Raw genomic sequence first — 12,345 nt, 5'->3', positions numbered from 1 at the left:
GGTGGTAGTTGTGGTGATAATGATGATGATGATGATGATGATGATGATAATATGTGCATAATATTAACATGTAGTAATACTAAAAAACAAAAAAGGAAAAAAACTTACCACCATCAATTCGCTGATATATTCAACTGCATGCATGAATGTATTTTTCGTATCCGTGGATTTGGATAGCACTTCCATTGCTCTGGATATTAGTAAAATTACATTTTCAGACAGTTTTCTTTTAAGTTCTCTGCTTTCAAATCTTGCATTCACAATTGATTTTGTATAATTAATAATAAGCACTGCACTGTGGGCTGATACCTAGTGTCAATGGATAAAAACATTATTAAAAATAAAATATTTCAAGTGCTCTTACAACATTGAATGTACACACATGTCTTAATATTAGCAAAAATGGTATAGGTAGTAATTGATTACACTGATAACGTAAGCTAAGAAATGCCTAAATAAACAATAAGTTGATTTCAAGGGATGCATGATTTATTAGAATATTAGAATACACCTGTGCACAATTATAGTGTTTCATTGATTTCAAAATAAGTAAACGTGCCTGTGAAAGGTTCCATAGTTGGTCAATTTGGCCAAACAAGCAATTCATCAACGAATATTCAATATAAATCTGCGAAAAAGGTTGCTGAAAAGCACCAGCCAGGGGAACAAACAACTACAACAACAGTTTATTTGCTTCATAAACAAATGTGCACTTTTTTGGGAGGTTGCATAAAAAAAAAAAAAAAAATTGTTGACGAAAAATCTCTGCAGCGTCTACGGGGACCAGGCTTCTTCCAGGGCCCACAGCTCCCCTTCACCCCTGGCCGAACCGATAGCATGGCAACTGAGGGTCCCCACACGGTGGCCAATATTGGCCCAGCCACTTTGACCCTACCTGGCCGGCTTCCAACAGCAGAGAAGTGATGCGATTCGCTGGTATTTAGTGGGTGTGGTCTAATGCCATGAAGAGCCAGCCCCCATCAGAGACCTGTGCAGTGCTGTTATAGTCAGGTAGTTGTCAAAGTTGAAAAATATTGCAGAACACACATTACGTACAAACCACACACACATGCCCGCTGCGCGTGTACTTGTTCCGCTGTGCATGCACATATCCGCAATTTGCGTATGGTCGCTCCCGCGGTCCTGCTCGTGGTATGGGTATTTACGGCAGAGTTTGTGAACGCATGGAGGGCTATCAAAACATTACATATTTAATCCAAATAGTGCACATTGTACACATAGTCCCCCTTGCACCACATCAGAAAATTATAGCTGTTTAAATGGTAACAGAACAAGGGGATTCACCTTTACAGGATAGGAGGGGACAGAACAAGGTTACAAGGTATCCAGCTGTAGGGTATTTGAAGGGAAACATGCTGGTGTTGGTTTGCGGAAGATCGCATGTTCCTGAGGATAGTTATGTGCAGAAGCAGAATATAGATATAAACTGTATTTACTGTACATTATGTATGCGGCGGGAATCCAGAGGAGACCACCCACAAGAGCAGTGAAAATAGACATCGCCCACCTATTCAAACAGACCTATGACCTCTCCTGTACTGTAAATGACCATCCCTGTGTCCAATGGACAAAGAGATTACAGTATCCATTGTGTTATGTTTTGGATGAAGTTAATCAAGAGAGCCTGCAGCAGGCTTGGTCACACAAGACTCTCAACGCAATCAACCTGATAGCGGAGGACCGGGCCGGGTTGCGCAAGCGAATCTACTCACGTATGTACATTGACTGTAGCCATTTACTCTGTTGTATTGTAGTGCATAATTTGTATTGTTAACCCCCTTTCAGAAATATTACTCTGTGGTGTCGGAACCCAGTGATTAACTACAAATCGGTGTTGTGTCCTCTTTTCCCTGCTAAGGTTTAAAGTGTAATAGCATCACACTGCATTGCTGCATAAGGTTTAAAGTGTAATAGCATCACACTGCATTGCTGCATAAGGTTTAAAGTGTAATAGCATCACACTGCATTGCTGCATAAGGTTTAAAGTGTAATATCATTGCATTGCATTACTGCGAAAGTTTAAAGTGTATCTAAGTGTGTGTAAGGTATAGCTTTCATTCCTGCATATCCTTTTTAATAACAAATATATACATCAATGAGCTTTGGAACTCAGATAATGTGTGGGTGTATTGTTTTCTCTTAAGGGATACAGCGATTGCGATGTACAGCGCACTTTTATCGTATATGGTAATAAGATGTGCCTGGCGTCTGCAATATATGTTAGAGCGGGCATTTTAAATATTTATGAGAAATCTAAAAATGGCATTGATATAGTGTACTCTGCTCACTCCTCTTCCCTCTCTGACACTCTCCCTTTCTATCCCTGACACTGTCTCTCTTTGCCTGACAATGTCTCTCTCCCTCTCTCTATCTCTGACAATGCCTTCCACTCTCCCCTGACACTGTCTCTCTCTACCTGACATTGTCTCTCTCAATCTCTTTCTTTCCCTGGAACTGTCTCCCTCCTCCTCTCTTCCTTTCCATGACACTGTTGCTCTCTCTCACTCCCTTACACAGTCTCTTTCTCAGACACTGTCTCTCTCTTAGACACTGTCTCTCTACCTGACACTGTCTCTCTACCTGACACTGTCTCTCTACCTGACACTGAATTTTCCTCCCGCTCTCTCTCTCTCTCCCTGATACTATCTCTCTCTTTGACACTGTCTTTCTCTCTCTTCCTGACACTGACATCTTTATCTCTCTTGCTTCTCTCTGTCTCTCTCTCACTCTGACACCTTCTCTCTCTAACACCAACTCTCTCTATCACCTCTCATCTCTCTCTCTCTTTCTCTCTCTCTCTCTCCGACGTCCTCTCCCTCTCTCCTCTCTTTCTCTCATTCCCTCTTTTCCTATAAAACCCTCTCTCTCCCTTTGACCCCCCTCTCTCTCCCTCTTTCTTTCGCTCTCTCTTCCTGACACATACATTGTCTCTCTCTCACTCTCTCTCTCTTGCTCCCCTCCCCTAAGGCGCATTGTGGTGACCATTGGGCTTTCAAGATTTTGCTATGGGGCCTACAGAGCTCTAGTTACAGCTTTGGTTGGTACTTTATCCCTCTTCACTTTTTCTCTCTAAAAGGCTTGAAACATCTCCCCTAAAGCCAAGTAGTAAAAGGGACATTTTTCAAACTGTTGCATCTGTGGAGGTTACAGCCGCTAGATGTAAAGGGGCAATATTCTTAAATATAAAAGCAAACGTGTTTTGTATTTACTATTACTGCAAATAAAGTGGGAGAATAAATTGTTATATAGTAGTAGTTACCAGCCCGTCAACATTGGAACAACATAACATAACACTAATGTCAGCGCCGGCTGGTGTGGAGGCCCAAACAAAGCAACACTTGAATTGGCCCATCAGGCGCCATATAGTGACTGCAGGCGTGCAAAACACTTAAATTCCCCCATAGAGGTGAGGAGCATCGGTAGCCGTTTATTATATGGGATACACATGCTTCCATTATTTAGAAAATAATAAGTGGAAAATTTCAAAGGAGCTGAATGTCTTTTATAGCTACTTTATATACAGTAATAATGCAATACATTAAAGGAGCCATTTGGAGTTGAAAACAAGTCAGTCACAATAGTACTGTGGGCTTGGTACTAAGGGGGTCATTCCGAGTTGATCGCTAGCTGCCATTGTTCGCAGTGCAGCGATCAGGCAAAAAATCGGCACTTCTGCGCATGCGTATGGGGCGCAGTGCGCACGCGCGACGTACTTTCACAAAAGCCGATGCAGTTTCACAAAAGGTCTAGCGACGCTTTTTAGTCGCACTGCTGATCATTGAGTGATTGACAGGAAGTGGGTGTTTCTGAGTGGTAACTGTCCGTTTTCGGGGAGTATTTAAAAAAATGCAGGCGTGTCAGATAATAACGCAGGAGTGGCTGGAGAAACGGGGGAGTGGATGGCCGAACGCAAGGCGTGTTTGTGACGTCAAAACAGGAACTAAATAGTCTGCAGTGATCGCAAGGTAGGAGTAGGTCGGCAGCTACTCTGAAAAGCACAATTTTTTTTTGTAGCCGCACTGCGATCCTTTCGTTTGCACTTCTGCTAAGCTAAGATACACTCCCAGAGGGAGGCGGCTTAGCGTTTGAACTGCTGCTAAAAGCAGCTAGCAAGCGATCAACTTGGAATGACCCCCTAAATGCGAATACTTGCCCGCATGCCGAGTTGTATGCATCTATGGGAATGCACCACCCCTAACTTTTAGCTTGTGCAAATAGCTATCATCATTATCAATGTGTACTTGCACTAGTCCTATCTATGGTGCAAGAGATCTGAAATCAGTCGGACCTATGCACATGCATTATTATTATTATCCTTTATTTATATGCGGCCAAAAAGGATCCGCAGTGCTCAATTCCAGAGTACATAAACAAATAACCAAAACAAGAAAATAGTCACTAATACCCCTTTCACACCGCAGCTTTAACCCGGTAAATTGCCGATTTTTAAGCATTCCAAAACGTTTCTAGCTGCGGTGTGAAAGGGCCACCTTGAATTTACCGTTTTCAAAATACCGGTATTTTGAAACGGTTAAAAAGCAGGGTCCTATACGGTTCAGATCCGTTTCATTGTGCAGTGTGAAAGGCTCAGAAACTGTATTTCCAAGCCACAGGAGGTGATAGACTGTCTCCATACATGATGTCATCAGGCAGAAGCAGGAAACTGGAGGAAAAACACATGAGACACATGAGAGTGAGACACAAAATATATTATACAATGGCAAATTGGAGTGATGAGGAGGTTAGGGAGCTGCTTAGGATCAGAGAGGATGAAGAAATATGTAGACAAATCACTGGGACAGTGAAGGATGCAGTAATCTACAAAAATATGGTAAAGATGCTTGAAGCTGCTGGGTTCCATCGTACGACTAGCCAAATTATTAATAATTAATTAATAATTAATAATTATTAATAATGTGTGGGCCAGAAAAGTCAATTTACAATGACAACCACTGTTTTCTATGGGTGAAACGGGTTCAGTGTGAAAGGTACCAAAACGGTAATGAAATGGTAATATACTGGTTACAACATGCGATGTGAAGGGGGTTAAACTGCTCAGACCCGTTTTAAGACCCGTTTTAAGAAACGTTTTAAAAGCAGGGTTTGCGATGTGAAAGCAGCATTACAGTACAAGACAACATAGGACAAGTACAGGGCAGTAGCAGATCTTGCCACGGGCAAGCAGGACTTTTGCCCGGGGCGCCGCCCTCCGGATGGCGCCGCACCATGGCAAGATCCGCCACTGTGCCCTCCGCTGCCACTGTGTCCGCCGCTGGTCCCCCCGCAGTGAAGGGAACTAGACGCTACCCGTCTAGTTTCCCTTCGTGGAGAGGACCTTTGATGTGCGGTGCGGGATGACGTTATCGCGCACCGCACAGCATTGTGGGACTGGCACAGACGCTAGGGGTCATGATTGACCTCTAGTGTCTATGCTGTGCTATGGGAGAGACGTCATGACGTCTCTCCCATAGATCCGAGGAGAGGAGCGGCGCCGGCGGAGGTCTGCAACGGTCGGGACTCAGGAGCGGAGATTGTAAGTTTTTTTTTTTTTTTAAGCGGCGCTACTGGGGGCACAAATGCGGGCGCTACTAAAGGCACAAATGCGGGCACTACTGGGGGCACAACTCTACAGGGGGCGTAACTGACCACGCCCCTGTATGAAGCCATGCCCCCATTTTCACCCGGGGCGCCATAAGGGCTAGAACCGGCCCTGGTACAGGGTAAATAAACATAACTACATCAGCAGAATACACTGAAATAGGTATCAGGGTGGCAGAAAACCATGGGATTTGGTGTCGTCAAAGATGGTAAGTGAGAGAAGGATAAGGACTTAAAATGTGAGGGCCCTACTCGTGAGAGCTTACATTCTAAATAGCCTGAATTCCGCCTAAACACCACAACACACCCTCCTTCCAATTACCCTATCTGCAAAGGCCCCACAATGAGGTAATCCATATACAGATACATTTATTTCAGTTACCAGTTATTTCCATTCAGCTTCAACTGGAGATGCGCAAGACTCAGAATTGCCCAGAGATGCATGCACTTGGCTGCAGGGCATACGCGGTGCTTAAATGGCAAAACAGACTTGTATTCAACTATAAACTGTCCCTAAATACACAGCAACACATTAACTCTGCATGCTGAGAAAGATTGCTAAGATCTGGGACAACACTTGATGGTTTTAGGATAAAAGCACTTCTCTCAATCTAACTCAGAAGCGGCCGTGCATACACAATGTAATGATAGGTATTAAGACGGCATAAGATATGCAGTACGCAAAAACAATTGATGAATTTGTTGGCATTCACAGCTACTTGCAAACCTGAATCAGGCCCAAAATGTTTTATGGTACTTTAAAATGCTACACATATTTAGTTTAAAAGTAAACAAGTAATATTACTTTTGAGGTATTTACAATGTAATATTGCATTGTTATCTTTTAGTGTAGTGTAGTTCATACCTAGCCTGTACATTGATGTCAAATATTCGACTGGGATGGTCCTATCTGCAAAGCCAGAGGGTAATATTTACTAATTATTGGGTTTAAGACCCAGTAATTAGAATTTATTTTCCCCTCTATTCATGGCAATAAGATATTCATATGCCCCCAAATGTACGAAAATATACAAGCAGGAACAGGGAGCCTGTCCCTGTGATGTGTAAGGAAGGGAAATGATAGCAAAAGTAATCACTTCCCTTTATATCAGTAGCCGGGGGACACTTTGCGCATGCGTGGTCAGCGTGTCTCCCTCCCTCAACTCTCCCTCTCTCTCTTTTGATCCCCTCTCTCGCTCTCATCTCTCTCTCCATTTCTTCCCTGACACCCTCTCCCTCCCCCTCTTTCTCGCGCCCCCTCTCCCGAACAAACTCTCTCTCTCTCCATTTTGCTCCCCTCTCTTGCTCTCTCTCTCTATCGCTCCCCCCTCTCTACCTCACTCCTTTCTCTCTTCCTTATTCAGAGAATGGATTTAATCAGCGGTGCGATCGCATACTGAACTATTAATGCTCAGTGCTCAAGCGCAGCAGCCGTACTGCATGTGCGCAGTGAGAGGTGATCACATCTCACTTATGCGAACGCCTCTGTCTGAATGACATGCAGAGGCATTCACGAGGCGGTCCAGGGTGGAGACGCAGCATTGCAGGGGCGGTGATGCAGCACTGGATGGGCGTGTTGTTGGGGTGGGTTTAGGGCGGCTGTGTGACGTCTCACACAGCCTCTGCGACCCTGAAGTCACATGGCTCTTCGCCTGCCTTCGTAGCCTGGCTGCGCAGGCAGGGGCATCCACAATTCAACGATGCGATCGCAAATTGCATCTCTGCTGGGAATTTGCATGGTGGGCATCCTTGCTCTGTGCTGGGCAGACCCCAGCATGCAATCGCAGACAGTTGCAGTTCTGCTAAAATAGCAAAACCGCACCTGAAGCTGAATGAGGTCCAATGTCTCTCTCCTTCCCTCTCCCTCTCTATCTCCCTCTCTCTCTAGCTCCCCTCTTTCTGTCCCTGACACTCTCTACGTCGCTCTCTCTCTCTCTCCTTCCTCTCTCGGTTCCCGGAAGTTCCCTGCAGGCATGATGTAATATGCTGAAATACTGCCGGTCAGTGGAAAGATCGGAGGCAAGGCAGGAGGCATAGTATTGGTGGGTGGGAGGGAGGCGGCACATCAATTTTATTGGTGGGAGCCATCACAAATTTGTTGCCTCTGGGCCCTCACTGGCTTTAATCCAGCCCTGTACAACCCTGTTGTATTGTTTAGTGTGGATATGGATGTAATTGTGCAATTGAAATTTTCTTAAAAAGAATTTACAAAATGAAAGGCAAACAAAAAAGACCACAAGCAGATCCAGCCTCCATCACTTCCTGCACGTGTCTCCTCCTCTAGGGATGGTACTGAAATTCTATGTGAATATTAATCATGCACAATGACAAATGGCTGTTTTATGTCAGTGGTCGTGTAACCTTAATTTACTGTGGCAATCCCAACTGTTATTTACTGATACACGTGACTTTCCATACATTCTCCCTGCTCATTACACACAGTGCTTAACCAAATGTTGTTACTTTTACGTAACGTACCTGATTGGAAACATCGAAAAGATCTCTCAGCATTGACACAATATCCATGAGTTCATCCTGCATTTAAAAATGTTAACAAAATATAACATCATAATTCTAATACAATACAAATATATAACCTCATTATGTAAATATCTTTTTGAAAAGAAACATAACACTATATTAGGATTACAAGAAGCCATCATACATGAATAGAAAGTGTAGTATATATATATATATATATATATATATAACTAAATACAAGAGCCAATGAGTTCTACACTATTAATTTCCTGTATTGGAGAGGGAAGGCTTTTTTATTTTACATGACTGCCAATTACATGTTGGCAAGTTACCCCTTTATCAGCTATTGAAAACACCACTATCTGCCTTTAATCTCCAGTTTCTAATGTTTGCCATCTCACTGCTGTGATACAGAACACTACTGCACTCCCAATACAATGTGGGGATTATTTATAGCATGCACTAAACAGTTGCTGGAATGATTATTATACATATTAATTCCACGAATATCATTTTCCTCCATTCATTTTATTTACTTTTTATTTTTGTGTGATACAGAATAAATATGAGCCCCTTTTTGCACCCTCCATTAACCTGTTCACATATAAGTAAACATGAAGCGTTTATTTACCTGGTTACTGAATGATAATCTCTGAACAGTGATAAATATTAGTTCATTTCTCATTTGAAACTGTTGGTGAGAAACCAGCTGAGAGTCCTCTGTATATAATCGGTTGAGGATTGTGGTTAATAAGACAACATAATTTCGAATCTCAATGTGATTTCCCATTAATACAAGCGTAGAAAGATTTTTTAAGCTGTCATGAAACCTACATGAAATAAAGTAAATAGTATTAATAGAGGTAAGTAAATCATGATGTAGACACTTCAGACACTATTTATGATAGACTTACAGTTCCTGCTGTGAGAAGTAGTTGCTACCTGCACTCCCAAAGACAATGGGTTGTACAGTCACATTCACAGGGCATGGTTGTGTTTGTGATCCATACAGATTTGTAATTTGTGTGAAAATGGTCACTAAAATGAAAAAAAAAAACTTATGTTAGAAATCTAACAGCTATACTTATCTAATATCGTATTCAAACTTGAAAAAAAAAACAGTTTCTTGCAAAGCACCAATACTAATCAAACATAAAAAAAATAAAAATTACATAAAGGGTGGTATCCAATTAGCCGCTGTGATTTTCCGCAGCTAATGGATTCACCAGGGGCTATCCAATTAACACCAACAGATTATACTTTGCGTGCCTGAGGCATACGAAGCATAATCCCCGATAAGCAGCCCTCAGAGCCGCAATAGCACATGGGGGTGGGAACGTATCCGTCCCATGTGTTTCTGTCCAAAAATTGGAAAAAAAAAGTGCCAAAAAAAGGGCTATAATTGGATGATAGCTCGATAAAAATCATCAGAGCCGTAACAAGACATTTTGGTGCACTGTGCCAGAAAGATAAATGGTGCGCGCCCACCCCCCATCCCCCATCCATACCTAAAATAAAGCCAGCGCCTATGCGCCATGGGCTGAGCACTCAGCTTTACAATAGAGCAGCCATTAAGGAGCCTCCAACTGCCCCCAACCACGCGGGACACTGCGGCCGGTGGGTGGGACAGCGGGACGTTCCTCCAAAAACGGGGCTGCCCCTCAAAAATCGGGACCGTTGGGAGCTGTGTGTGTGTGTGTATATATATATATATATATATATATATACACACACACACATACACACACACACATATAGTGGAAAATTATTAATTCAGCCTGTTAGATAAAGAGCTTTATTTCCTTATAAAATATAAATGATTTAGTATAGAGATCCTTTACCTATATATTGAGGCACTCTATACAACATTGCTTTACAGTTCATTTTCTACATTAGTCTCATTTTTTTAAACTAGAAATTCATGTAAATCCAGTTATAATTGATGTATAAAATGTATATGTAAGATAGCTGTAACTTGGTAGCTTTGCTGCTGGTTACTGTAACATCACTAGCCTGTGACATCACAATGCTTCATCTTGTAACATTCTATCTACAGCTGCTGGAGTTTCCAGTTACCGTGCAGGAAGACAGGTGGGAGGAGGTGTGTCCTACATAGCAGGGTATGATGGAGGGGAGTAAGGAAGACAGAGTGCAGTACGGGATCAGTACGAGATACCACCGGATGGGATCCCGGTGGTCGGAATACCAACACCGGGATCCCGACCGACACAATTCCGACAGGGGGGCAAGCGCAACGCAGCCCCTTGCATGCTCGCTGTGGGCACACTAATTTATTCTCCCTCTATGGGTGTCGTGGACACCCACAGAGGGAGAATACAGTATGTCGGGATTGTGCTGGTCGGGATCCCGGTGTCGATATTCCAACCGCCGGGATTCCTTCCGGCGGGATCTTGACCGCATCCCTGCAGTACAGTCAGCTGAAAGGCAAGACAAGATAGACAGAACAGGGAAAACAGGTACAAGGACACATTAATAGGAGACGCTCAGGAAGGAATGACATATTTAGGAATAAAAATGTAGCGTTACAGTAATAAAAAGGGCAGTATGGAGGATAAGCACACATACAGGGGATGCAGATAAGTCTCTATGAGGCAGGATCTGGCTTTGGGATGAAAAAGTAAATAAAATAGATAAATGGCAAATTAATACATTTTAAAGTATGTTTGGTTTAAGGATAATTGGAAAAGTGGTTGACTCATGGATATTGTACTTCTATTTCTATTGTACTTAAACTAGTACTATGCTTAAGGATAGTCTTTTGTGATTTTTCATCATCTGGCAAAGTTCTGGCAAAGAGATTTGCAGAGTGTCGGGTGCCCGGCAAAGAGATCTGCAAAGTGTCAGTTGAAGATGACGGGAGGGGTCGCATAGGCAGCAAGAACTGGAGGACAACATGCAGGAGGTAAGTTACCATATTTGTGTAATTGTGTGTGTGGTGGGGGTCAGTGACGTGCTGTGGGGTGAGGCAGGTGAGACAGAGCCTTTCCTGTCATACGAACGTTCGTGCCAGTGTTTTGACTGTGTAAAGTATATAAAAAATACAAATAATTTGTTTGAAATATCTTCTCTGCATTATACTAATAATTTTTATAGCCAAAACTCTGGAGTAAAAAATCTATGGCAGGTGAGGCAGTGCCTCACCTCCCAATCTTTTTCGCACATCTCTGATCAAAACTCAGCAAATTTCCAGGGGTTTATATCTCTGCACCTGTGTATAATGCCTAGATGTACCCTATGGCTCATATATTGCATGTAAATCTGGCTCTGGTGCTAGACAGTGCCTCCTGAGCCATTTAGCTCACCGCACGTCCCTGGTGGGGGTATTGAGAGCACAGTACAAAACAGAGACTACAGAATGGTGGGGGAGAGCAGACAATACAAAACATGCAGAAGGGGGCAGCTCAGTATAGGACATACAGATCGGCGCCCCCTTGCAAACTATAAATTTGATCCCTCTCATACTTTGTAAAGCGACAGCGAGCTTTGTGAAAAAGGGGTGTAGTCTCACAAAGAGGAGGCAGGGCCACACAAAAGTACTCTCAATTTAAATTACGACACACAAAAGCACAATCTTAGTCACATTACACTGCACGTAGTGCCCCTGATTCATAGAACTGAACGTAGTGTCCCTTATTCATATTACGTCACACAGTAGCGCCCCCTAGTCACATTATGCTACACAGTAGTGCCCATTACACACATAATGCCCACAGTAGTAATGCCCCATACAAATAATGCCCACAGTAGTAGTGCCACTGATAACAGTAGTAGGGGCGGTGCTAGGGTATTCGACGCCCCCCTGCAAACTATAAATTTGAGCACTCCCATACTTTCTAAAGTGGCAGCGAGCTGCCTGAAAAAAGGGGTGTGGTCTCACAAAGAATGGGCGGGGCCACACAAGAGTACTCCCAATTCAAATTATGTCACACAATAGCACAATCTTATTCACATTACACCACACGTAGTGCCCCTGATTCATAGTACGCCATATAGTAGTGTCCCTTTTTCACATTACGTCACACAGTAGCGCCCCCTAGTCATGTTACGCTACACAGTAGTGGCCACTATACACATAATGCCCACGGTAGTAATGACCAGGGCCGGCTCTAGGCATGTTCGAATAGAGCGGCCGCGCAGGGCGCCACCCTTAATGGGCGCCGCGCGCTGGCGCCACCATATTCGAAGCTGGAGCCGGCCCTGTGTGTGCAGCGTTGTCCCGTCCGT

At 43.4% G+C, this 12,345-nt stretch overlaps 1 protein-coding gene across 2 annotated transcripts in view; it reads right to left on the bottom strand.

Annotated features, from left to right (window-relative positions):
* PKD1L1 (polycystin 1 like 1, transient receptor potential channel interacting) overlaps positions 1 to 12,345 on the bottom strand; it is a 608,224-nt gene that overhangs the window by 362,110 nt on the left and 233,769 nt on the right. For both annotated transcript variants that reach the window (XM_063922691.1, XM_063922693.1), the window contains exons 20-23: positions 9,015 to 9,138; positions 8,732 to 8,930; positions 8,098 to 8,154; positions 109 to 309 (exon numbers count right to left, since the gene is read on the bottom strand). In XM_063922691.1, coding sequence (XP_063778761.1) covers positions 109 to 309; positions 8,098 to 8,154; positions 8,732 to 8,930; positions 9,015 to 9,138 — 581 coding nt within the window. The remainder of the gene's footprint in view (positions 1 to 108; positions 310 to 8,097; positions 8,155 to 8,731; positions 8,931 to 9,014; positions 9,139 to 12,345) is intronic.

Source organism: Pseudophryne corroboree, chromosome 5, assembly GCF_028390025.1.
Source record: "Pseudophryne corroboree isolate aPseCor3 chromosome 5, aPseCor3.hap2, whole genome shotgun sequence".
In the NCBI taxonomy this organism is placed as follows: domain Eukaryota; kingdom Metazoa; phylum Chordata; class Amphibia; order Anura; family Myobatrachidae; genus Pseudophryne; species Pseudophryne corroboree.
The sequence above is the reverse complement of the archived record's forward strand: the minus strand, read 5'-3'. Positions and strand labels throughout refer to the sequence as shown.